Here is a 23,140-nt window from a genome sequence, read left to right on the forward strand (position 1 = left end):
CCAGGTATATGATACATCTAACTTTGCCAGTTCATCACTAGCTGGGAACAGACCATGCTTTGACCAGATTTAACATGCTATTAACTGAATCTGTTTTTCATCTTTGATCTGCAAAGTAACGTGACACAGTGAGGTGTGCACACACACACACTTTTTCACTACATGTAAGACTTCAGGTATTTGACAAATGTAGAATTGCTAACTTATAAAGTGGTACTTCTACTTGTCCCCTTAATGTGATCAGGTGACATTTAGTTTCATGTCATGGAAAACTTCAACAGCCCATTGACACTTCTATTAAAGGGACAGATTTGTTTTTTTGGCCAACATCAGACTAAAGTGGAAAAGTGTCCTCTGACATGAAAATTTTGGCCACAACGAAGAAGTTACTCTTTTAACATTCCATAGGATGGTTCTATTCACCAATGTGTTTCAAGAAATGGGCTACTTAAGATTTCACCCCAGCCCATACTTTGATGGTTATTAAGAATGAAAATTCATTCACAACAGCAATAAAAAGTGTTAAATTTTAACTGCTTTTATAATTCAATGAAGTGACATTAGCTTGCATGCTTCCTGCTAATGAATCTTTGCTCAAAATTGCTGGATCCTGTACCAGATGAGCTGTCTCTGCCAAGGTTATATGTGAATCCAATATGCACAATTACAATGGCTCTGTTTGGTGGAACATCACTGACTTTGCTAACAGGGTACCCATGGGACAATTATACTCTCTTTGCCTAAAAATCCACAGAGAACTCCAATGGGAATAAAATCCTCTTGTCTCCCAAATGCCTATTATTCAGGACTGCCAACTTTTGAAATGACTTGTATAGCTGTCACTTGACAGGCATCTTGATTGGTAACAAGGACCAGACAATAATTTTTTAGCTCCACTTCATATTGATTTCTACATAGCAAAGTTCTAATAAAAGCACAAAGGTAACATAGGCTGTTATTTTATTCGGATCAGTTGATTAACTCAAATACCAGTTAATCATTTTGGGGGAAGAGTAGGATAAAAGGGTGATTTTTTTTTTTAATTCTGGATTTTAAAAATCAGTCATTTTTTAAAGAAGTCATTTGAGGCAGAATAACATTATAGCTGATTGCTTTATTGATACTGTATTACGAATGAAAAGTACAATAGGTGCAGAATTCCGGGCAGTTTGACTCTTGCATATTGAGTGCACACAAGTGAAATATTTCAAGATACATTAACACCCATTTTCCCCTTCCCCACTCCCTCCCCTCCATATAAAACTTAAGCAGACAATAATACATACAATGACAAAAAAGTTTTTTAAAAAAACAACAACAAATACAATTCTTCCCTTCATTTAGTGCAGAGGCAGCTAGGTCCATCACCAAAAGACTGAGCCTTTGCAATCAGGCAGGATGAAATGAATGAAGCTGTTATGAGACAGTAAGATAGTGGAACCAGTTTGGGGGAACCATGCTCCATCCCTCAAATGCTGTGGATATACACTGAAGGGTGGAAGAAAACAGATCAGGTATGTATTTCAAGAGTTTGTTTTGTTTTGGAAGCCCCCTTAAAAAAAAACATAGCAATTTGCAAATTTCATTTTTCCCAGGATTAATTGTGCTACACCAATAAAGGGAAGTGTCAACACTTTGCTTCTAGAAGACTGTGCTCAGAACATCTTCCATTGTAGTATTAGTCATCTCTCCCTTGTAGTTTCCTGAAAAATGTATGTGCCAAAGAAACACCTCTCCTCACTAGAACAGAAGGACTGGAAACTGGCAATGCCCTTCCTGCCACTCACTTGAATATTGCATGCCTTAGGACAGATTTAGCAGATCAGATGGGCCACTTTGATTAAATTGCTTTCTGCTTGATCATTCTAAGATCTTTAAATGGTTTGAACAACCAACAAAGTGTTTTGGGGTCTGTTTGAATATTCCAGCCCTAAAAACACATTCCTTCTGGTCATGTTGGCATTGAATTTGCATTATGCATAGGCTGAGCCTATGCATATTTACTCCAATGACAGACCCAAGCTATACAGAACTATGCATAGTAAGTATGCAGAAGATCGTAGCCTTAAAGAGTACATGTAAGACTGCAAAAAGAAAGCCAAGTAGCCGAAATACTACTTAACTCTGTATGGTTTTAATGGTCTTCTAGTACAAATTGTATGCAGATCAACTTCCTGTACTCATTTTAGGCCTGCATGTAATCAGGGAAAGGAATCAATGTGAATTCTCTCATGAATAATAATAATAACAACCTTAAGTATACTGAGCTGGAAGCTTCCTGGTATATATTATCATGGAATCTGGGCCTAAGATGGATTCTGGGCCTAAGATTCTGACTAATTTGGCCTTGAGTCTATATTTATTTAACTTTTAATGCAAGTGTAATCAAAGCATACTTAAAACTATTGTTTCTATCTGGTATTAAGGTAAGTGATTGCTAAACTGAAAAAGAGAACCATGAATTTATGTTCTGTAAAAACTAGGACACTGAACCAAGTTCCAAGATGCAAGCATTCCAAAGTCAAATGTACAAGCATATACTTGTTCTGTTGAGCATCCCACTCCCTAAAAGGTACTGGCTACTGAGATTTCTCCCTCCCCCCTTGACAAGTACTTAATAGTATATTTAACTGTATGGATACTCCGTCAACTTTGATATATATTCCATAAGCTCAAAGCAAGCATATTCTTCTTTGTAATATTAGGGTCAGCTTTGTTAATATTACCAATCACAGCCCAGACAAATTCCCTTTGCCATTTCATCAAAGTCTTGAGGAAAGGTCTTTATATTCTACTATACCATATATTACAATTGCCTGAGAGAGGGGGGAATTGTCAGGGTTTTTTCAGAGAAAAGATTCTACCAATGCTGTATTCTGATAATTATAAATCTAATAAAACCCCTCATTTTCTCCTCCCATTTGGTTTTTTTTCCCCTTAAATTTGACTACTATTTTTTTCTCATTTGAACTGATTGGGGCTTAGTTGTATATTGCAGTGCCATGGAAAAATAAACCTCCAATGGCTTGATGGCTCAAAATTGCTAGTTAACAGTTCTTTAAATGGATACATTAAAAAACCTACCCCCTCTTTAAAAAATACAGTTCAAGTAGTCTTCATGTTATTTAAAATGTTTGGATATATAAGGCAAAGCAGGTACAGAACTGATTAATGTCCCGTTTCTTTAAGCAGTTGACTATATATGATAGGGATATTGGCTTCCCCTCTTCTTACAGCCAGAGAAATGATTATGCATCACTTTTAACACTTTCTGCTCCCCCCCCATTCCTGAGCTTCAAAGAGAACTGAATTTTAACTTTTCCCCATTCCTGATCAGCTCAGATTCCTTGTTGTGAAACTCAAAGGATAATGAATTTTTAAACTTCCCCTCTATCCCCAAGAATTGAGGCAAATCTTCCTTTAGATTTGCAATTGCAACATCATTATCTTCCTTCCTCTCTGGAACTTTAGTGTTCAAGACACAATTCTAATCTCTTCCTTTCTCTGGGTGGTGGCGGGGTGAGCAGGGTATTTCATTTATATTAAGTAGATGATCTGTTGTGGCTGCCATTCTAAGATGATTCTAAGAACTGTTCCTTTTTTTTTTTACAAGGAAGCAAGTAAGATGAAGCAGCAAAATAATTAATGGTCAGTCATTTGAGCAATTCATCCTGAGGAAGGTCATTCAAGCAACCACTTTGCCTAATCTGAAATGAAAATTCTCAACAAAATATGTCATCAGATCAGAGAAAAGGTGGCAAAGGGAGATTGGAAATGATAGTTAGTGGAAGGATGCTGACACTCACCCTGCAAAGGCCAGCAGCTGCTCTATGTACAGTGAATAGTTTCATGAAATAGAATGGGATTACTCACAAAGCATACCTTTTTGCAATAGGCATGCTTCCAATTCTGGATACTAAGGATGTTGTGAAAGATTTGAAGGAAAAAAGTTTGATTTAAAATGCATATAGTTGTATTTATGTACTTCTGCATGTGCGTGCGTATTTTGTATATGAGTGAAAGGCAATTAGCTCATATGGTCATGACCAAGCTATATTTCAGAAGAGAAAAAAAAAAGAACACACTTATCACACTTTCCTAAAACGAAAAGCTAAAAATTTCAAGTTCAGTTTTCGAGATCTTATCCTTCCCACCCCACCCTCTTGTAATTTTCTGGGTTTATTTTCCCCTTTCCAACTTACATTAGCACCATAACAACATTTAAACATTACAACCTCTCTTCAGTTACTACACAAAAATGGTCCCATTAAAAATAGTGCTTTTCTGCCAAAAAAAGTTATATATAATATATATTTTATATATTCAACTAAATCCGTGGCAAATGTGCAATGCAGACGTCTCCTCCATTAAAGTGAACCTATGTTCACACTTTCTTCTTTCTGTCACTTCCTCGGTGATTTCAAGGTGCAAATACATTTGGAATTGTGTAATTAAAAGACAACAAAAAAGGTAGTGGGTCTCATTTCCTCTCTGGTTCTGAAAACGTGTACCTCCCCCTCCAAAACATACTGTAGTTGTGATTCTTTTTTTTAAAGGGTGGAAATGAGACCAGAATTTAAAACCCTCAGATGTTCCCATCCCCTTTTTCACTTTTATCGTCAAGACAAATACACATTGGGCTTCTTTCAATTTCATAATCTTCTCTTGTTCTTCTGTGTTTGGAACATGGGTTGAAAGGCAGTGGCCCAATATTAAATAGTTCAAGTGCCTTAATGGTCCTTTTTAAGTAAAGGCTGTAAAAATGGGTAGGAAATGAAGAAAACCAACAAATAGAAGATTTAAAAAATTAAGGACAATGCCACAGAAATGCTGCTGCTGACAACATTGTGATCCTGTTCTTTCTATGTCAGTTGTTTGGTGTTACGGTGCCCCTTGTTGTTGCTCCTTGGTGTAAAAACACATTTTTCCTCCCCCACTCTGCCCTGCTTTGGGAGAGAGAAAAGGGTGGGGCCAAGCCAGGGAATGCCTCCCATAAGACTGGGAAAAATTAAAGTTTTTTGCTAATTGTCACAGTTCACTTCTCGGTGCCTATTGTTTCTGAGGTGGTTTGCACAACGAGAGGCTTCTGGGTGGGGAGGACAACCAAGGGACGATGGACCTTGGATTCCTCTGATTCTTGCAGTCCTTCAGTCTGCCATCGATACCTGCGGGCACGGAGGATGTTGGGGCCCCCTCTTTGAGGGCGCTGTGAGCTTTTCTTCTGCCATATGTCATATTTTGAGTACTTGGTATGAGAAGGCTTTTGAAAAGATTCCTGAAGGAAAAGAGCAGGAAAAAAGGAAGAGAAACAAAATAAGCCCTATTGTTTGAGAGTTTAATTCATCACTTCAAAACCTGACCAACTTCTGGGTGTAAATTCAAATGATATTTCAGAAGAGAAATATTAACAAGGCACACAGCTGAAAAATTCTTGCTTAACTGAATATGTTCCACATAATTTGTTCTTTAACTAACCTAAAAACAATTTTGCTGAACACTTCAATGCCTTCTTATACTATTTTATATTGTGCCTGTTTCTTATACAGTGGTTTTACAGATATATGGGAAATGTGAGCTTGTTTCTGAGAAGAAAAACATACTGGTTATTGCATGACACGTAAAATATCCAGTACTTGTACCAAATTCACACACTGACAGAGGCTAAGTCAAGCAACATGTGCAAATATCAGATAAGGTTCTTTAATTAATGAGAGGCCTAGCAATGTTAAATTTAACATAAGATGTAAGTCCTACTGAGTTCAGCAATGCTTCCTCCAGGTAAAGGCAGGATCAGACTGCACTTCCAATTCAACTTTCTAACTATCAACAGAAATGCAAGAGGTTATCCAATCGTTCTATCTTTTGTATTTGTTTTAATTTTAAGACTCAGCTAACCTACTGCTGAATCCAATTTCCAGAGGGTTTTTTTAAATGGAGGTTTGAGAATTTTAAAATTGTATGTCTCATGAAGTGGTGATTACCCATAACTGAAAACACAGCAGATATTACTGATAAGGATCCTGTTGTCTCATGGCTTTTAGTTTTTCAAAATGCATCCTATTACATAAGATACCATCTTACCTTGTTTAGTGCTGGTAAGACTACAAGAGACGATGAGAGGTCCCGCTCCGATTTGACAGATTTTGCACAGTAAGTTTCCAAGAGATTAAGATCACAACTCCGGAAACAGCATTCCTCCACTATGCCACGGTTGAGCCGGCCTCTGTTTCTGCCCACCGGCCGACCTGTAATGGTACACTTACATTAAGAAAAAGGGCCAGGGACTCAGTTGACTGCACTTTTCTATAGGAATCATACTTGAGTATCAGTTTTCTCATTCAACAGGTTCACATCAACCTTTTGAGAAAGTACTGTAGGATTTTTACAAAATAACTTTCACTATTGTTGCAACAATCATAAGATTGGAGGACTCAACCACTGAAGAAAAGATATTGAAAACGGAAATTATCTAGAAACCGTTATAATTGATTCTTTACGTATATAAAAAAATATCTTTGTTGGTCTTAAAGGTGCTACTGGACTCTGATTTTATTTTCTGGGTTAGTTATCATCATCTGTTGTCCTTTCAAGATTGGTACCACATAAGTGGACACAGATTTGATTGTGTCCACAATCAAAATCAGCTTTCCATCAGAGATATTCTAAGGGGGAGAAATGTAGAAGTATTCCATTACTGGAAACAGTAGCTGAAGAACAATTCGAAGTTATAAAAACATGTGATTAGTTTGTGAATTTATGTCAGGATGGTAATATTCCTAACCATGTAGCCTGTGGTGCAAGTCATATAGAGAAACTGGAAAATGTCATTACAGAAGGCTGACTAGTTGGCACACACAGTGATAATGCTTAACATTTAAATAGTACTTGCAATCATTCTAACACTCCACAATTCCTTTGGCAGCCTTGTAAAGTATTATTTTCCCTATATCACAGACTGAACAATGGCCTAAGGTCATCTGTCTGGAGGATCTGATGACTCTCAGAAGAGCACAGGTGTTCTCCTTCACAAATTTTATACATTATCTTCCTATTTTAGCGTATTTCAACCAATGTTAAGAAATCCTTTGCAAATGGAATGGTACATGTGGGATGTCTACATATCACCTCCTGTCCAGAGGATTCCAGCCAGGTTCATTTTCAGCAATAAACTACATCAGGCGCTATTATTTGAACCATTCTCTGACTTCTAAATGTCCTCTCAAAAGAGGGATCAGGGTCATGTTCATTGGTATATCCAGACCCTGCATCCTGTGTCTACATAGTATGTCGACACAGCAGTTAGATACAGATTCTTGAACAGTTCCTCTTTCGTTGGAGCTCCCCCCCTCCCCAAACAGGAACTGCAGACAGCCTTTTCATAATGTTGCCCAAGGTTACTCAGTACTAAACACCCATGTGTTTATTGAGGAAGTGAGGTGGTGGATGTCTGCAGCATACAGGGAAATTTGTGACACACTTCAAATAATCCCAAAATACTCCAAAGCCTGAGCCCCCTTCCCTCACACACCCCTAACCACCGCTTCTGACTGATCAATCAAGCACTAATCCAAGCGGAAGACGACTTTGGGTGTAAACAATCTGCTCTTCCCCTGTCAGAGGAATGTGGGCACCAACAAGAAGGCCTTTGTCAGATGTCTGGGCAGCAGTAGCCATTGTTCCAAACCCCTCCCCCAAAATAGCTTCTCTTCCCCCCACCCCTTTCTTTTTCCTAGTATTATTCTGAGGGATGCAGAGAGAGAATGTGCTTTGTCAGCATAAGTGGTAGAAAGAGCTAAATTCTTATCAGTTGTTGGCAAGGAAGAAACAGGAGCTGTTGTTTACAAAGAAGTTAGATGCCTCTTTCTCTCTCCCCCCCCCCCACCCATCAAACACATCATCTCTTCCTCATCTAGAAATACACAGCCAGATCCCATATTTTACCAACTGAAAAAAAGAAAGAAACAGTTCTGCCCTCTCTGATCTGGAATACTGTATTCCTCTTTAGTTCATGTGCCTTTCAAAGCCTGACTCCTTCCTGTATTTCATGCCTGTGGTGGTGAACATAAAGCAATAGAAGATGTTGCTTCTGTATCATGTCTCCCAATCTTTTTGCACTGGTTCAAATAATCACTTTAATAAAAGTAGTTTAGGATAAACATTAATTAGCTTTGTCATTCATTAACAGCTCCTATACAGGGGATATCTCAGCTCTCTTCAATATTGCCCTATGCTTATGCTGAACACCTTTCCCTCACTACTGAGTAACCACTGCTCATTAGGATTAAGGGCCAAAATCTTCAGATCAGACAGAGTTCAGCTTTTGAAAAGGCTCCGAGTTCAAATACAGCTCTCTGGATATTAACCACCACCCTCAGTGCTCTTAAAATGCAATGCTAATGATAAATGAACTCTTTCCACCCATGGAAAATTTACTTGCTAATTCTTCCTGCTGTCATTTCCAATACCAAACTAATGTAGGGATGAGTCAGAAGCACAGAAGCAATGCATCATATTTTTGAGATGAAACAGTTATGCATCAAATAGTTAAAACAAGCACACATGTGTACATGTTTGCAGAGTGCCATCAAATTGCAGCAAATTATGGCAAGCCCATAGGGTTTTCAAGGCAAGTGATTAAGCAGAGGTGGCTTGCCATTGCCCTATTCTGCAAAGTCTTTGTTTGTGATCTCCCATTTTAGTGTTGACTCTACTTGGTTTCCAATATTGGGCTACATTATATCGCTCAACACCCCCCCAATCCTTCAATGTGAGGGTATACTAAACGGAATGTCAGATTTCAGTATCATTTCCAAGATGAAGACAAGATAAACAGGTCAGTTTCTCATGGTGTAGTACAGTGGTTCTCAACCTTCCTAATGCTGCAACCCTTTAATACAATTCCTCATGTTGTGGTGACCTCCAACCATAAAATTATGCAAGCGTTCTTTCACAGAAATTAAACCGAAACTGATCAATGACGTGACGATCCATTGTTCATGATTGTATATAAATTGGTTATAAATTTTATATAAATTGGCGGGTGCCTTCAGGAGGAGCAGCAACAGTGGCAGCGCCCCCCCCCCAGCTGCTTGCCCTGCCGCAACCCTAGTGAAAGGATTTGTTCAACCCCCAAAGGGGTCCCGACCCCCAGTAGTAGCTGGACTGGGACTGACACCAGGGTTCAAAAATCTCCACCTTGCTGTGAACCTCCAACATGTGACGTTGGGCCACTCACTACCTGGCGGGGAATTTTATACACTGTGCCAAGCTCTTAGCAGGGAGGGGAAAGAGGGAAAAGAAATTTGAATAATATTTCACCTTAGTTCTTCACCAATGACAGAACTAATAAAGCAAGAAAATGTAGCTCAGTGAATTTCGAAGATACAAGCTAAGATTTGTCAAATAAACACTCCCCCCATTCCAGATATGTTGATATTAGGTAATGGAAGTTTGGGAGTGAAAGAAGAAGGGGGAAAGCACCAAACATTTTCCCTCTCTGTTTTGAGATTAACATGTAGTTAAACTTCCAGGTAATTGCGCCCAGACTGGAAGTGGCTGGTTGAATTAATTAGATTACTATCTATTTTTTTAAAAAAAAAAATCATGTGTGCACATTGTGCTAACACTGATACAATGCAAGATGATATTCTATAAAAGTTTTAAGTAACACAAAGCACACTAAGATACCAACAGTTCAGATACATAGGGTTCTTTTAAAATGTGCTTCTTGGACCGATTATGCATGCCAGCAGCTGCAGTGAGCCACTGCTGGTGCTTTGTGGTGGGGTAGCATGCCCTGCCACTTCCCAAGGATGCATGGGAGAAGGAATCCCCTGACGCATGCAGATAGCTCCAATGTTGTGTGTGCGCACAAACATCAAGGCTGGAAGAGCCCATTGTGCCATGTGGCAGGGAGGGAGTGGGCGGCGTGGGGGCCCCTCTGCATGATGGCGGGAGAATAGTGTGTCACAACCCAGCATCGTGCAGGTGGGAAACTGCCCCATTTGGCTCCACGGTGCCACAAAGCTGACCAGGGCATTTGGTATCCCTGCAGGGGCACCCTAGGCTAGGGCTGACCTGGCAGGGCTACAGATGGCAACCACGGCATCACGGGGAATGCAGAAGTATCTGTGTTCCCTTTCCGTGAGCCATCTCAGGCCCTAATTTGGGCAAGGGCTGGGAGGCGGCCAGGGTGGTGGCAACATCATGTATAATCGGGGATCAGCCCCACAGCCCTGTCGCCGCCAGCCCGGCTTTTCCGCCCCGTGCATATTCGGTATAAGAGACACAGTCAAGGAAGAAATCTAGTGCAAATATTCAACTTAAAACAGAGCTCAATCTGTTTGGTGTGTTTTTCTAAGGTTGGTATTTGATTTATTCAAGATTAAAGGTAAAGGTATCCCCTGTGCAAGCACCAAGTCATGTCTGACCCTTGGGGTGACGCCCTCTAGCGTTTTCATGGCAGACTCAATACGGGGTGGTTTGCCAGTGCCTTCCCCAGTCATTACCGTTTACCCCCCAGCAAGCTGGGTACTCATTTTACCGACCTCGGAAGGATGGAAGGCTGAGTCAACCTTGAGCCGACTGCTGGGATTCAACTCCCAGCCTCAGGGGAAGAGCCTCAGACTGCATGTCTGCTGCCTTTACCATTCTGCACCACAAGAGGCTCTTTTATTTAAGATTACACACTGCAATTTAGAAAGCAGTGTTTCAAAATTCAAGTTGCTCCCTTGTTCTTCAAAAGCCCTGATAGCTAGGTGCCAAAAAGGATTATGGGTATTGTTTTGCTGGAAGATCTCACTGTTTTTCCAGAAGGAAGCACAGGTTAGAGGAGGAGTCAGCGCTCAGTGGTAGAGTATTTGCTTGACACAAAGGAAGTACTAGGTTGAATCCCCAGCATCACTAGTAAGGATTAGATAGTATGTGATGTGAAAGACCTCTGAGTCCCCAGAGAGCCACTGCTAGTCTGACTGAAAAGTACTGATTTGACAGACCTGTGGCCTGTTTCAGTGTAAGGCAGATTCATGTATTCATCCTAATCTCATTGCATTATAATGTCTGGGGTAAGCAAGCATCAGATTTCACCTCAAGGATGGCTCACAAGGCAGCCTTCTGTACTTGACTTCAGTTCAGCCTCAACCTATAACCTTAAAATAACACCTTACAGGGCTGTAGTGAAGCCTGCTGAGATCATGTGAAAAACATGTCTCACAGATATCAAGTATTAATGAGAGCTGTACATGGTCCAAGTCTACATATTTTAGACGGAGGAGCAAATGCTCAGTTCCCTTTATGTGCAAAAGATACTTACTAAAATAAAATCCTCTGTCCCCACAGACAAACTGCAGTGTGTCCACCAACTCTCCACCACAGAGGGTTTCAGCATGGCTGTATGCAGAGGCAGAATCAACCACATATGCCAAGAAGGTGAGTGCTAGCAGTAGTATCCGCTTAGATGTGCACATCTTCTGCACCTAAAAGATATATTGAAAAAAAGAGAATGAAATGGTCCCTTCTGTATTACCAGGCAGCTTTGAGACAATATAGTGGAGACCTGGGATACCATTACCACCAGTGACTTTTAAATCAGTTCTTGAGAATGCCAACCTCCCTCCCCCCTTGCCGACCCATTTATTTATTTGTTTGTTTATTTTTTTAGGGCTGTAAAGCAGTGCTTCCACAAGGAGGACAAACATTCTTCAGCTTAGTGGAAAAGGAGGGAATGAAACTAAATCCTGCTTGATAGATGTAGTTGAGTATAATTTGTATTTGAATATAAATTTGTTTGAAAATTAATATGGAAAATCAATATTAAATAAGCACTGACAAGATAGATAGCAGATTCCTTTTCATACTAAGGGTCGTACAATTAGGACAGGGCATAAATGGCATGCTCCAACTATTATAGAACATGTGCTGACAAAAGTTAGCCACTGCAGTCACTTTTGGTCAATAACATTTTCAAACCAGACACTGAACTAGTTCAAGCAAATGTACTGAATGAGGCAGAGGCCCAAGCACACATGAAGCCTTGCTAAGAAAGGCAACTTATGTTTACATACAAGCATGTGTGTGAAGTCGCCAAGGTAGATAAACCAAACTATCAATTTTTGGCTTTTAAAGAGGAGGGAAAGTAGAGGCAAAGGATAACAATGGCTAGCATCAGTTACAGCCCTTTTAGCTGTGATGGATTCCTACAAAATTGTTTTGGACAATTGTTTTAATCAGCATTGTTCTAACTATAAAGAATGATTAAGAGCATGCTTTGGGGGAAAAACAGTCTGAAAGGAAGGAGGAGTTTGTACTGAGCAAATTATTTTGTTGTATGGTCTTGATTCTAAAATGTTAGATTTGTTTAAGAGAATACATTACTATTCCCTGGAAGGTATAACTACTGTATGGTCATCATGATAGTACAAGGCAGACAGAGTGACCTTTTGTAGAGTTGGAATGAATCCCATGAGTGATCTAGTCTAATCTATTATTGGCTTAGCTTCAAGCTTTCTAATGTGACCCCAGACAGAGTCCAAGGCCAATTTCCTATCCATTAATCCATATTACCAGTGCAGGATTACCAACTTTCCAGTAATTTATGGTATGTTCTGTTCCCAGTGGGAGAAGCAACCTAACTTTCTAAAGTGGTTACCAGACCCACATGGGGGAGAAAATACTTGCTGTACTAGGCAGGGAAAACAGGATGATGATCCAAGGATAATTCTAATTTCTTACTTAAATCAGATTTGGTTTTGAACCAAGTACACTTTCAGAACATTCAGCTTAAATGTTGGACTCCAGCTTTTCCTGTATATACAGCACTGACAATCTCAACAGACAGCAGCAGCAAAAAAAAAATTCCTATGCAGATTATGCACATATGAAAAGGTAATCAAAGAACCATCTTTGCTGAAAGGAATGTTGTGATCACAACCAAGTTGGGCCAACAGTAAAGCTATTTGTGATTATTTTAGTAAATGTATCTGGAATAGGAGGATTCCCTGTTTTTTCTCTCTTGCATATTTTTGAAGTGGCAAAAACAACAAGTCAAGTATGCCTTCTAAAAACTACCTGACAAATTTTTTTCACAAGGTTAGTACTGCAATAGATTAGCTTTTACATTTTACAGGCACTGTTTTCACTGGGCATAAAATATTATTTAAAATATTTATATCTCACTTAATTTCCTTATGCGCAGCAAGAACACAAAAGCCTAAACCAATTGACAAAAGTAAAATCAGTACACAGATAAAACAGCCTTATCTGCCAAAAACAGTTAACCCTTTACTGAATGCCCTCTAGAATATACCTGTCTTGCACTTCTTCCCAAATGTAGTAAGTGAAGCTGTCAGGGACTAATTTTACATGTATTGAATAATGCACTTTCATTGGGATTTTGCAGCTGGATATGAAAATCTGCTTGCAAACAATTGCTAAAGTGCATTATCTGATGTGTGTGAAATTATCCAGGGCTTAGACAGACCAAATTATGACCTTTTCTCTGCTTCAAGCAGCCAACAGTGAGTAGCATCAATTACAATCCGTTCCACTTCGATGGCACTTAAGGACAACCATCTAGTTAAACTCTGAAGTTCAGACTGCCAGAATGAAGGCAAAACCAGTCATCCTGGAAGGCATTACCATCTCCCAGCTACTTCCCAGGTGTTTCCCAAAAAGAATTCAGTGAGCAACAACCTGTTCCAAGCGCTCTATTATTTTGTGGCACTACAGATACTTGCCACCTCTCTTAAATGATATGTTCATTAACATATGTTAATTTTACAGCTGTGATACAGCCATGATAATTGAAATTCCATATTAGATCACGATTGCAAAAGGGACTGCTGAAAAGATGACATGGCTGACATTGAGGGAATCTGCCCAAACTGGCCAGAAGCTTAAAGTGAGTTTGTCATGTTCTTCTATCACCATGTGCAGGATTCAGCTTCTGATCTGTCACTCAACAGTTCACAGTAGCATCCCAGAAGCTGTGCTGTGCATGATGACGGATGCTCAACCAGCATACTGCAAGTGGGGAATCAACACAACCAAGTTTTTCAGGCACTTTTTCTATTGCTCCCATAGATCCAAGAGTCTGTGTGAGTAGTGTTCCTATTCTGAATCTGCACACTGGGGGGGGGGGGGGGGAGAAATTGTGCAAGGCAGCTTCAACAATCTCAGATGCTAAAAACAATTACTGGCTGGGTATCAGTCTTCATGGAGATGTTGCAAAGTTATTGCAAGGTACCTCTGCATTTGCAATTCATCTTTTAGGGCAGCAGAGGCGTATAGGCTGAAACATTCAATGGTGAGTTTTAAGGACAACCAAAAACCACCCTCCCCCATTTATCTTCTGCATGATAGGTGAGTCTCAGCTAGTTCAACCACTTTGTCATCGACCCTGATAACAGTCAATTAATCACAGAGCATTGCTTAATTTTTATGTTTGACAAACTGTGAGCAAACAATTCCTTTTCCCAGGAGGCCTCAAATCTGGGAATTTATCTGTCTGTTCACAAATTCTTGGAAAAAAACTGATAAGATTATTTCCCCTCCCTGTCCTAAAATATTCTCTTGCTAGTGCTGTTCAAGCGGGATCACTGCAACAGTAGATGATGTGGCACTTAAAAGCCTTTCCTGCCCAAAATGCAAACACACATACACACACAGGGTGAATCCAAGTTAAACAACTGTATCTTGACATCGCTCTGAAAGATAACTGCACATGAAAAATCCTAGCTGACCTCCATCTTGTGCAATGGAAGCTGTGGGTGGGAACAATTGTATCCCAAAATAAAAACCAGCCTCCATTACTACTCTGTCTTCTCCCAGCAAATTCTGCTAAACCTTGTCTTATCTTTAACTTGCTCTTGAAGCCAATGGCATTTCAGAATGAACAGCTATTGATCCCTTCTATAGCTGTAGATCAGTGGTCCCCAACCTTTTTATCACCGGGGACCACTCAACGCCTTTTACTGAGGCCTGGTTGGGGGGGGGGGGGGAGTTTACTCCTCTACTCTCAACCACTGCCCTAACGCTCTCTGATCGCCGTGGTAATGTTTAAACATCCCTTCAAAATAAGATACAGACACGCCACAACAATGAAGTGTGTTATAAAGGGCTGGGAGGGATGAAGTAAAGGGCCGGGGGGGGGGGAGAAGGCGTCCTTCGGGGCCCACCTCCAATTAGTCGAAGGACCACATGTGGTCCGCGGCCCACAGGTTGGGGATCGCTACTGTAGATCCTACCACACAGTAACCGCTTTCCTGCATTATCAGTGATTCCAACACATTGTATTAAACTGTCCCTCCCTGTGTCTTCCAGGAGTTGACACACAGACAGATACAAATGAGGAAACCATAATTAGGTCAGAAGCTGTGATATCTGATACTCCCCAATTCTGCAATTGGGTGAGAGGTACCTTTCAATTTAAAATATCTGCATCTATGAAATCTTAAAATGCCCTACTCTCTCTTGGTTGTGGGAAGTTCCCACAAGTCACAGACAACATACAGTGTCCCCATGGGATTTTCAAAGCAAGAGCCATTCAGAGGTGGCTTGCCATTGCCTGCCTCTGTATAGCAACCCTCAACTTGATGCCCTCCCAGCCAAGAAGTAACCAGGGCCAACCCTGCTTAGCTTCCGAGTCTGACAAGATCAGGCTAGCCTGGGTCATCCCAATCAGGGCATGTTTTCCCTAAGCCTCCATGCAATTCCAAGCCATTTCCCTCCTGTTTGGCCAAGAGGGAACAAACAAGGCACACTTATATTATTATTTTGTTGGTAGCTTCAGACAGGAATGCTATTTTAAATGCCCTGTAATAAAATGCTGCACAATGGGAAATGGCACTTGTACTGTAAATTAATCCTTCCAATGCACAGCTTGGGTATTCACCATTATCTCCTCTCACTTTTTAAGGCTGCCTTTTTATCAGTTGGGATGTTCACATTGGGTCTCCCCCGCCCTTCTTTCACTATTCCCGAAGACAGTAAGAAACCAGGCAGAGAACAGATTGTTTACTAGCCGGTGCTGAACTCCTTGCTGCTCTATCCCATCCTTACCTGTATCTTCTGCAAACAATCACAACAATCTTGCATCTTTCAGCTTACCCCATAGCAGTCTGTAGACAATAGGGCAGAGGATAGATAACAGAGGCTTAGCAGAAGGCTTAACAGACAGTGTTGTGATATGGGCCACTACAAGACATGACCTTAAGGGATCTACACCACACTGACTCCATTTGCCAAAGAGCCATGTTGAGAATATGGTTGCTAAATGGGTAGGAGGAAAAGCTGGAATTCCACATGACAGCACCAAAGAGGAGAGACGTAACTAGTTGGCTATATTAGAAAGATCTACATTATTGATGTGCTGGATGTGTGTGTGCCAACATATGCACAGGCCAGCATATACACAGTAGGGTTTCCAGTTCTGAGTTTGGAAATAAATGGAGACTTTGGGGGTGAAGCCAGGAAGGGGTAGGACTTGAGCCAAGGAGAGACCTCAGTGGAGTATGATGCTACGGCATCCACACACCAAAGCAGCCATTTTCTCCAGGGGAACTGAGCTCTCCCATCCCTAGCATCAGGCCTGGACTGGAGAGAAGTGAGACCTAGCTACATTCTTGTGTATGTATCAAAGACCACCTTCATGCAATTATTTCTCAGGAACACCTATAGTGCCAGGATCAGGCAACTCTCTTGACTCTACATACCAAGAGATTTTTTCCCTATTTAATAGAATGTGCCTGCATGCTAGGTATGCATGTAACAGATCTAAATCTCATTGCTTCAGGAGTCCTTTTAGTCCTATGTGAACAACACCACTCTAATTACTGTAAACTAGTTTTTAATGGCCTTTAAAAATCCCTTTTGTAAAAAAAAAGATTTATAATACATCAATCAAAGTATACATAATTTGACTTTGCTGAATGTTATCTCACCTGCTCACACACACTGTTCTACCACTCTCCCAAAATGTTAAATCAGAGTATTTTCACATACTAGCGACTGAAAGATGAATGAGACCTTAGAGTTATGTGAGCCATGTCAGAGTGCTTACTGTGTAGATTTTCTATAGTGAGGTGGTTTCAGGAGGGTAGCCATATTGGTCTGCAGCAGAAATGCAAGATTCAAGTCCAGTTGTACTTTACAGGTGGCTTTGAAAGCATAGCATGGGGCTCCTTGCCTTGACCTGAACGGCCTAGGCTAGCCTGATTTCATCAGATCTCAGAAACTAAGCAGGGTCAGCTTCGGTTATGTATTTGGATGAGAGATTGTCAAGTCTGGAACTGCTATACAGAGGCAGGCAATGGCAAGCAACCTCTTTTAGTCCCTTGCCTTGAAAACCTTATTATGTCACCATAGGTCAGCTGTGAATTGGACAGCACTTTATACACACAAGGTACTCCTCATCCCCCAAAGCTGCTTATCCACAGCTTTCCCCCCTCATAGTAGGATTTATTTCCAGTCTCACAAACCCACAAGAGAGAAGCTGCAGGAGAGGAGCAGCTTTGAGGAAGGACAGTAAAAGTAGGAGAAGAGTTCCTGACTGCCAATCCTGAAACTAACCACTGACCCAAAAGTCTGCTGCCAGTGGCTATCTTGACCCTTACCTTTTGTACTTATCTGTAACTGCTCCTGTGCAGCGGTAATAATAAAGCAGTAAGGGCTAAAGGGGAGGAGAAAGAGCGGGCCCTGTCCGTGATAAAAACTCGGAGGGCCCAATCAAGAGCCTCTTTGCGGCTCCTGATTGGGCCCTTGGAGTGTCACTCCAGGGCCAAGCGGCTCCCCATTGGCTGCTTTGCCCGGCCTCACCTGGGCCGGCCGGGGACTCGCTGTGCTGAAGAAGCCTTCCAACATGGTGAGTCCTCCAACTGCATTCTCCTCGCCCTAGGGAAAGGAGCAGGGATGCTGCGTCGAAGACGCGGCGTCCCTGCTCCTTTCCTACCCCCCACGCTGCTGCCTTGGAGGGGGAACGGGGGCCCGCAATACAGTGGCAGGGCTGTGGCATCAAGGATGCTGCGGCCCTGCTCCTCTCACGGCCGCCAGCCGCCCCCAAGGCCCGCGCAGCCCGACAGGACCCTCCTGCCGCACCCCGTCAGCCCTGGGGATACCACCTGCCCGAAAGGGCTGCTGACGCCTTGCTGAGCCTCCTGCTGCCCCACCCCCAGCCCAGGGAAGCCTGCGCCAGTCCCCACTCCCCCAACGAAGCACTCGCTGCGGCAACGCCGCGTCCCTGCTCTCCCGCTACCACCGTCATGAATGCTGCCCTCGCCCACTCAGCCTTCTCCACCGCCCTCCACTTGCCCATTTTTAGAAATAAATGAAAATAATTTGATAAGACTGAAACAACAAACAATTCCAGTACAGGAAAGGATGTTTCCTTATATCACAGTCAAAAATAGTCAGCTGTAATACTCACATCAATAAATGCAGAACATTTGATCCTAATGGGTTCCAATATGCTATAACTATGCCAAAGGTCTACTCTATGCCATAACTGCAGACTTAAATGCTCAACCAGAAACAGAAGTCAACTGTTGGATTTGCCATGTTTTGAAGATGAAACTCTGGTTATGCATAACCATTTTCCTGGCTGCCTGGGCAGAACAGCCATTATCTCCAGGCAACGAGGCATGGAAGCTTTTATGGATGAGCAGAGGGTGTGTGTCCCCCCACTTTGCAGACTACCAGCATCATACCAATGATTAGCATCAATACGTGAGGACAAGCTAATAAAATGTTTGTGGACTAGTAACTTGGGCCGTTAATTTTTGGGTTTATTCGATCAATTTCAAGTCCTTTGATCAATCAAAAAAGGACTCCGAAATGAATTAGGCAGAATATCTTTTTCAGCTGTCCATTATTTAAGAATGTACACATTCATGAGCAGCACGTGCCCTCTTGGAAGGAGGATTTCTTTCTCTCTGTCTCTCATAGGATGGAGGGAGTGCTTCTTCTGAAATGATGCCTGCTGCTGTGACAAGCGGCCATCATCTTGAAGCCTTCTTCGATGGGTAAATCAATTATTCGCATGCATCTGATTATGACTCAAGAAAATCTGATTCCTTTCACCTTTTGCAGCATTCTTAAATTGCTAGGTCTGAAACTGGTCTTCCCCATTCCTTGTGATTGTCCTTCTGTCCAACAACATTCAGAACTAAATTTGAATGGCTCCACCAAATCAGAGAGTTTGCACAGCTTTCATTCAGTTAAATGCAGCCTGGTCCTCCCTTGCCTACCTCCCTTAGGCACACAATACTCCCACACAAAGTACAGTATAGCCAAGACAGCTGAGTTAATGCTGTTGTTCTGTCTCTTTGCATGTTTTAAAAAAACAACCTATCTTTTCAAGCAGTTATTTGCTTTAAGGCAAGTGACTAGTGGGACAAGTGAGCTCCACCTAGCTGCAAACTTTCCTTTCTGCCTCCTGTGCCACGCAACATACACAGTCTTAAGCCATCAGAGCTTGGTCTGCATTTGTACCACTCAAAAGGGTTATACCAGCAAAACAGTCCAACAGCTGCATGAAATAAAACTACAGAAAGCAGATAGGTAGGAAGGAAAAGAAGCAGTAAGCCCTGTTTATTCATCCCTCTAGGGTATAAGAGTATAGCTTGAACTTTGGTGTGCAGCCCAGAAAAAAATGATTTATTACATTAAATAAAAAAGGAAACACAATCCTGCTTAACTTTCTAAAGGCATCTGGCAGGAATAGGGAAAGGAGATTTAAAGTCCCTCTTTTCACCTAGCCGACTGATCAATTTGAGCTGTCCAAGTTAGCAAGTTGTTCTTTATGCCCCTCTTTTTTCCCTGCATTTGTTTCCAAAATCTGAACTAAATTAGTATAAACATGCATCACTCAAACCACAGGTTAAGTCAGAAATTGTGATGCTTGGTGCACACTGGCAAGAAATGCACCCACCACACACTGCCAGGAAGTACCGTGAATTCATCCCAGTTTTCCTGCCAGTTCCATGTTAAGGTGACACAGGCTCACACTCCTGCCTTAAAGCATCTCATCTCAGTCTCTCCCTTGCCCCCAATGAAGCCAAATTCTTTCCTAGAAATGCTCTTGCCACCAAAAACAAAACAAGACCAGTTAGCTTCACTGCCACAGCACTCTATCATTTTTTTAAGGAAAAGCATAAGCCATTTTACTGCTCTCAGCAGGCAGTATCTCTTGTGCCAATTCCACAAACTTGCCATCGCAGGTTTCAAAGCCCAGATTCTCACACTGTACAGATTTCTAAAGTGCTATCTGATGCAGCTAAGAGTCTAATTGATTGCAATGGACTGCTGTGGAACACTCAACTAGTTTAAAAGGAGCCATTTGAGTCTTCTGTGTGGACCATGGGTAAAAACAGCTTTTCCATTGAAAGGAAAATACTAGGAAAGCTGCAGTAAGTTTTGCCAAACATGAGATTTTTAAATAATGATCTTTGTCAACTGTTTAGAGCAGTCCTTTCCCACTGCAACTCAACTGGATGTTCACATTACTTAAATATTTTTTAAAAAAACAACCAGGAATGCTAGGGCCCGTGAAGTAGTATACCAAGTTGTAAATAACCAGAGTGATGTGCCAGCCTTAAAGCACACACACACAGCCCCCTGGCAAGTGTTTTGCTTAAAGCCACCCATGCAAACCTTTCTTTCTTTCTCACTCAGCATTCTGAGCCACACAGATTAGAAATCTTGTTAATGTACTCCTGGCTGAAAGCAGTTCAGACACATCTGCTGGTACAGTTATGTTAGACTACAGTTTCCTCATGTGCCCCAAATCCCTCCTGCTCAGCAGAGTGCTAAAGCCTTTCCAAGTTTCTCAAAACAATTACTCTAGGGGAAAGCAGTTGGAAGAGAAGAAAGAGGGGAAAATAATAAAAAAAATCCATACAAAGTGGAAGGCCCTATGCCAACTGTTAACTCTCTGTTTTTTTGGCTCCACAACCCTGTTTTTCCCTTTCCTTCTCTGTGTTTTCATTCCTCCGGGACCTAACATGCCACAGTGTTTTTTAAGAAGTGGATTTAATAACCGCCAGAGCTGAGGAACGATGTGTTCTTCACACAAAATGCACAAATCTTCAAAAGTTTTCCCCTTAGTGTCTTTGAGAGAGGCAAGCAAATAACTTTGTAATAAAAGTTAGTTCCATCCAGCACATGACCTTGCGTGTCCTCCTTACCCTCAGAGATGTAACTGTGGCTAACATGCAGGACTTCAGTCTGTTTCATCCAAACAAATCCCCTGCAGGCTGTTAGCTAAATCGGCAGCAAATACTCAACTTCTATAGCAATCTAAAACTTTTTGAGACTGACCACTGAAACCTCTGGCATTCCCTCCCCCCTTAAAAACAACAACAAAGAAATAACACACTGCGGCCAAACAGGTTTTTAAAAGAAAAAGAAAAAAGCGCCATTACTAGCATCCAACAATCTGTCCAACTAACACATTTCCACACAAGGACAGCGGAGCCAGACTCTTATTTTTTATGCCGTACATCGCACCTCTAAGCCTACAGGCTCCTTCGCTCTGCAATCTCTCCCCCTCCTCCCTTTCAAGCGTCAGGCAATCAACATATTCAGCAGCAGAGCTGCCACAAGTTCCTATAAGGGGACAGGAAGCGCTTCTGCTCTAACCTGCAAAGGCTGCCGGAGCACAACAGTTCCATGAAGGAAAAAACAACAACACGGGAGTGCAAAGTGTGAGATCTGTGGCACCTTTCAGACCAGCCCCACTCGATGCAAGGGCTTAGCTTCCGTGGCCTTCAAAGTGCCACTGGGCTCAAACTTTGTCCTGCTGCTTCAGGCCGCCAGCCCGGCGACCCACCTGAATCCAAATGCGAGAGACCTATCCCTTGAGGTCCCTCTAGCGTCAAAATAGGAGAATTGCAGAAAGGGAGGGGGGACGGACTAGTTTTCCTGTTCCGAAAACCTGGTGTCTGCACGCACCGAAGGAGAAATCGGGGAAGGGACCGGGTCGGGGGAGACGCGCTCGTTCCGTGGTGCCGGTCTCTTCTGCAGACAGCTCCCTTTAGAAATGTCCGCACAGATTTAGTGGCAAAACGGACCGTGGAAAGGTGTGCAGCAAAACAAATGAAACTTTTTTTGGGGGGGGGGGAGGCAAACTGAAGTTGTCAGTTTCAAAAATCTTTCAGGAGTTTTAAACTTAAAAAAAAAAAAATACCCGTTTTTCAAAATAGACCTGCAGTTCCGAAGAGGAGACAGACCCCCCCCCCCCCCCGCAGCGCGCGCCGGTTCCCCGGACGGATTTACGAGCTCTGTTGCTGCTTTGTGTGTGTGTGCAAGCGGCGTCCTTCTGTGAACTCCAGGGCACGCGAAGCAAAGCGAGCACGAGCCGTGGAACCGCACTCACGCCGCCGACGCCCCGCACCGCTCGCTCTCGCTGTCGCTCCGCGGTGGGATGCGGCGGAGGCAGCCCCGCGCCCGCACCTTCCCCCCGCCTCCGACTGCCTCGGGACGATAGACGAGCGCGGGGTGGTTTGTTTGTCCGCCTTACCTTTGAACTGCCACAGCTGCTCTCAACTTCTTGCGTGCAGAGTTGGAAGACGTCTGGGTGGCTGGAGCCTTCATCCATGTGGCTCGGCGCTCTTGGCATGGTGCTGCTGCTCCGCTGGAGTCGGGTTGTATTTGGTAGAGCAAGTCCCTTTTAGATAGATAGAGGAGACACTTTTTTGAATTTTAATTTTGAAAGTTTTTTTTCTCCCCCCTTTGCTGCCTCCTGCGTGGCTCTTGCTTCCAGAAACCAGGCTGGTGGGATGCCCTTCTCCCTGTGGCAGCTCTAGCTTCAGCCAACTGCTCCACAACTGAGGAGACAGAGGGAGAGCGTTCCCTGTCCCTTCTTTTATACACTATCCAATGGGCATGCTCAAACTCATAACCCTCAAGGTAACTCAGCCAATAAAATTGCAGAGGTTATCTAACCCCTCTCTTCCCCCCCCCCTCCTTACCGCCTCCCTCTTCAAGTCCTCCTGAGCCTCCCATTTGGAGGGGTGGGGGGAGTTTCAGTAGCTTGGTTTCCTAGCATGCTCTTCAGGCATAGTTCTATGAAAGTGGCTATTGCTTCCTACAGAGATTTCCTTCCCTCCTCTCCCCACCCAACAAACATGAGGAGGAGAGGAAAGTGGGA

General features: G+C 42.4%; 1 protein-coding gene across 3 annotated transcripts; it reads right to left on the bottom strand.

Moving 5' to 3' along the window:
• Positions 1-1,094: 1,094 nt before the first annotated feature.
• Positions 1,095-22,839, bottom strand: IGF2 (insulin like growth factor 2). Of its 3 annotated transcripts, none has more exons than XM_077321511.1 (4): positions 22,511-22,839; positions 11,312-11,474; positions 6,082-6,245; positions 1,095-5,275 (listed from the first exon to the last, which is right to left on the bottom strand). In XM_077321511.1, the coding sequence occupies exons 1-4, from the start codon at positions 22,607-22,609 to the stop codon at positions 5,036-5,038; spliced, it is 666 nt and encodes a 221-aa protein (XP_077177626.1). In that variant the 5' UTR covers positions 22,610-22,839; the 3' UTR covers positions 1,095-5,035. The 3 variants fall into 3 exon arrangements, with proteins under 3 accessions (XP_077177626.1, XP_077177628.1, XP_077177627.1); XM_077321513.1 differs by lacking the exon at positions 22,511-22,839 and adding an exon at positions 22,267-22,396; XM_077321512.1 differs by lacking the exon at positions 22,511-22,839 and adding an exon at positions 21,631-21,787.
• Positions 22,840-23,140: the final 301 nt, after the last annotated feature.

The sequence above is a fragment of the Paroedura picta genome, chromosome 2, assembly GCF_049243985.1.
Source record: "Paroedura picta isolate Pp20150507F chromosome 2, Ppicta_v3.0, whole genome shotgun sequence".
In the NCBI taxonomy this organism is placed as follows: Eukaryota; Metazoa; Chordata; class Lepidosauria; order Squamata; family Gekkonidae; genus Paroedura; species Paroedura picta.

Excerpts from the sequence above, each read along its gene's own strand:
- IGF2 (XM_077321511.1), bottom strand. The coding sequence starts at position 22,609 with ATGCCAAGAGCGCCGAGCCACATGGATGAAGGCTCCAGCCACCCAGAC. Across the intron at positions 6,246-11,311 it reads GGACAGAGGATTTTATTTTA|GTCGGCCGGTGGGCAGAAAC; the intron begins GTAAGTATCTTT and ends GTACCATTACAG. Across the intron at positions 5,276-6,081 it reads TCTTACCAGCACTAAACAAG|GAATCTTTTCAAAAGCCTTC; the intron begins GTAAGATGGTAT and ends CTTTTCCTTCAG.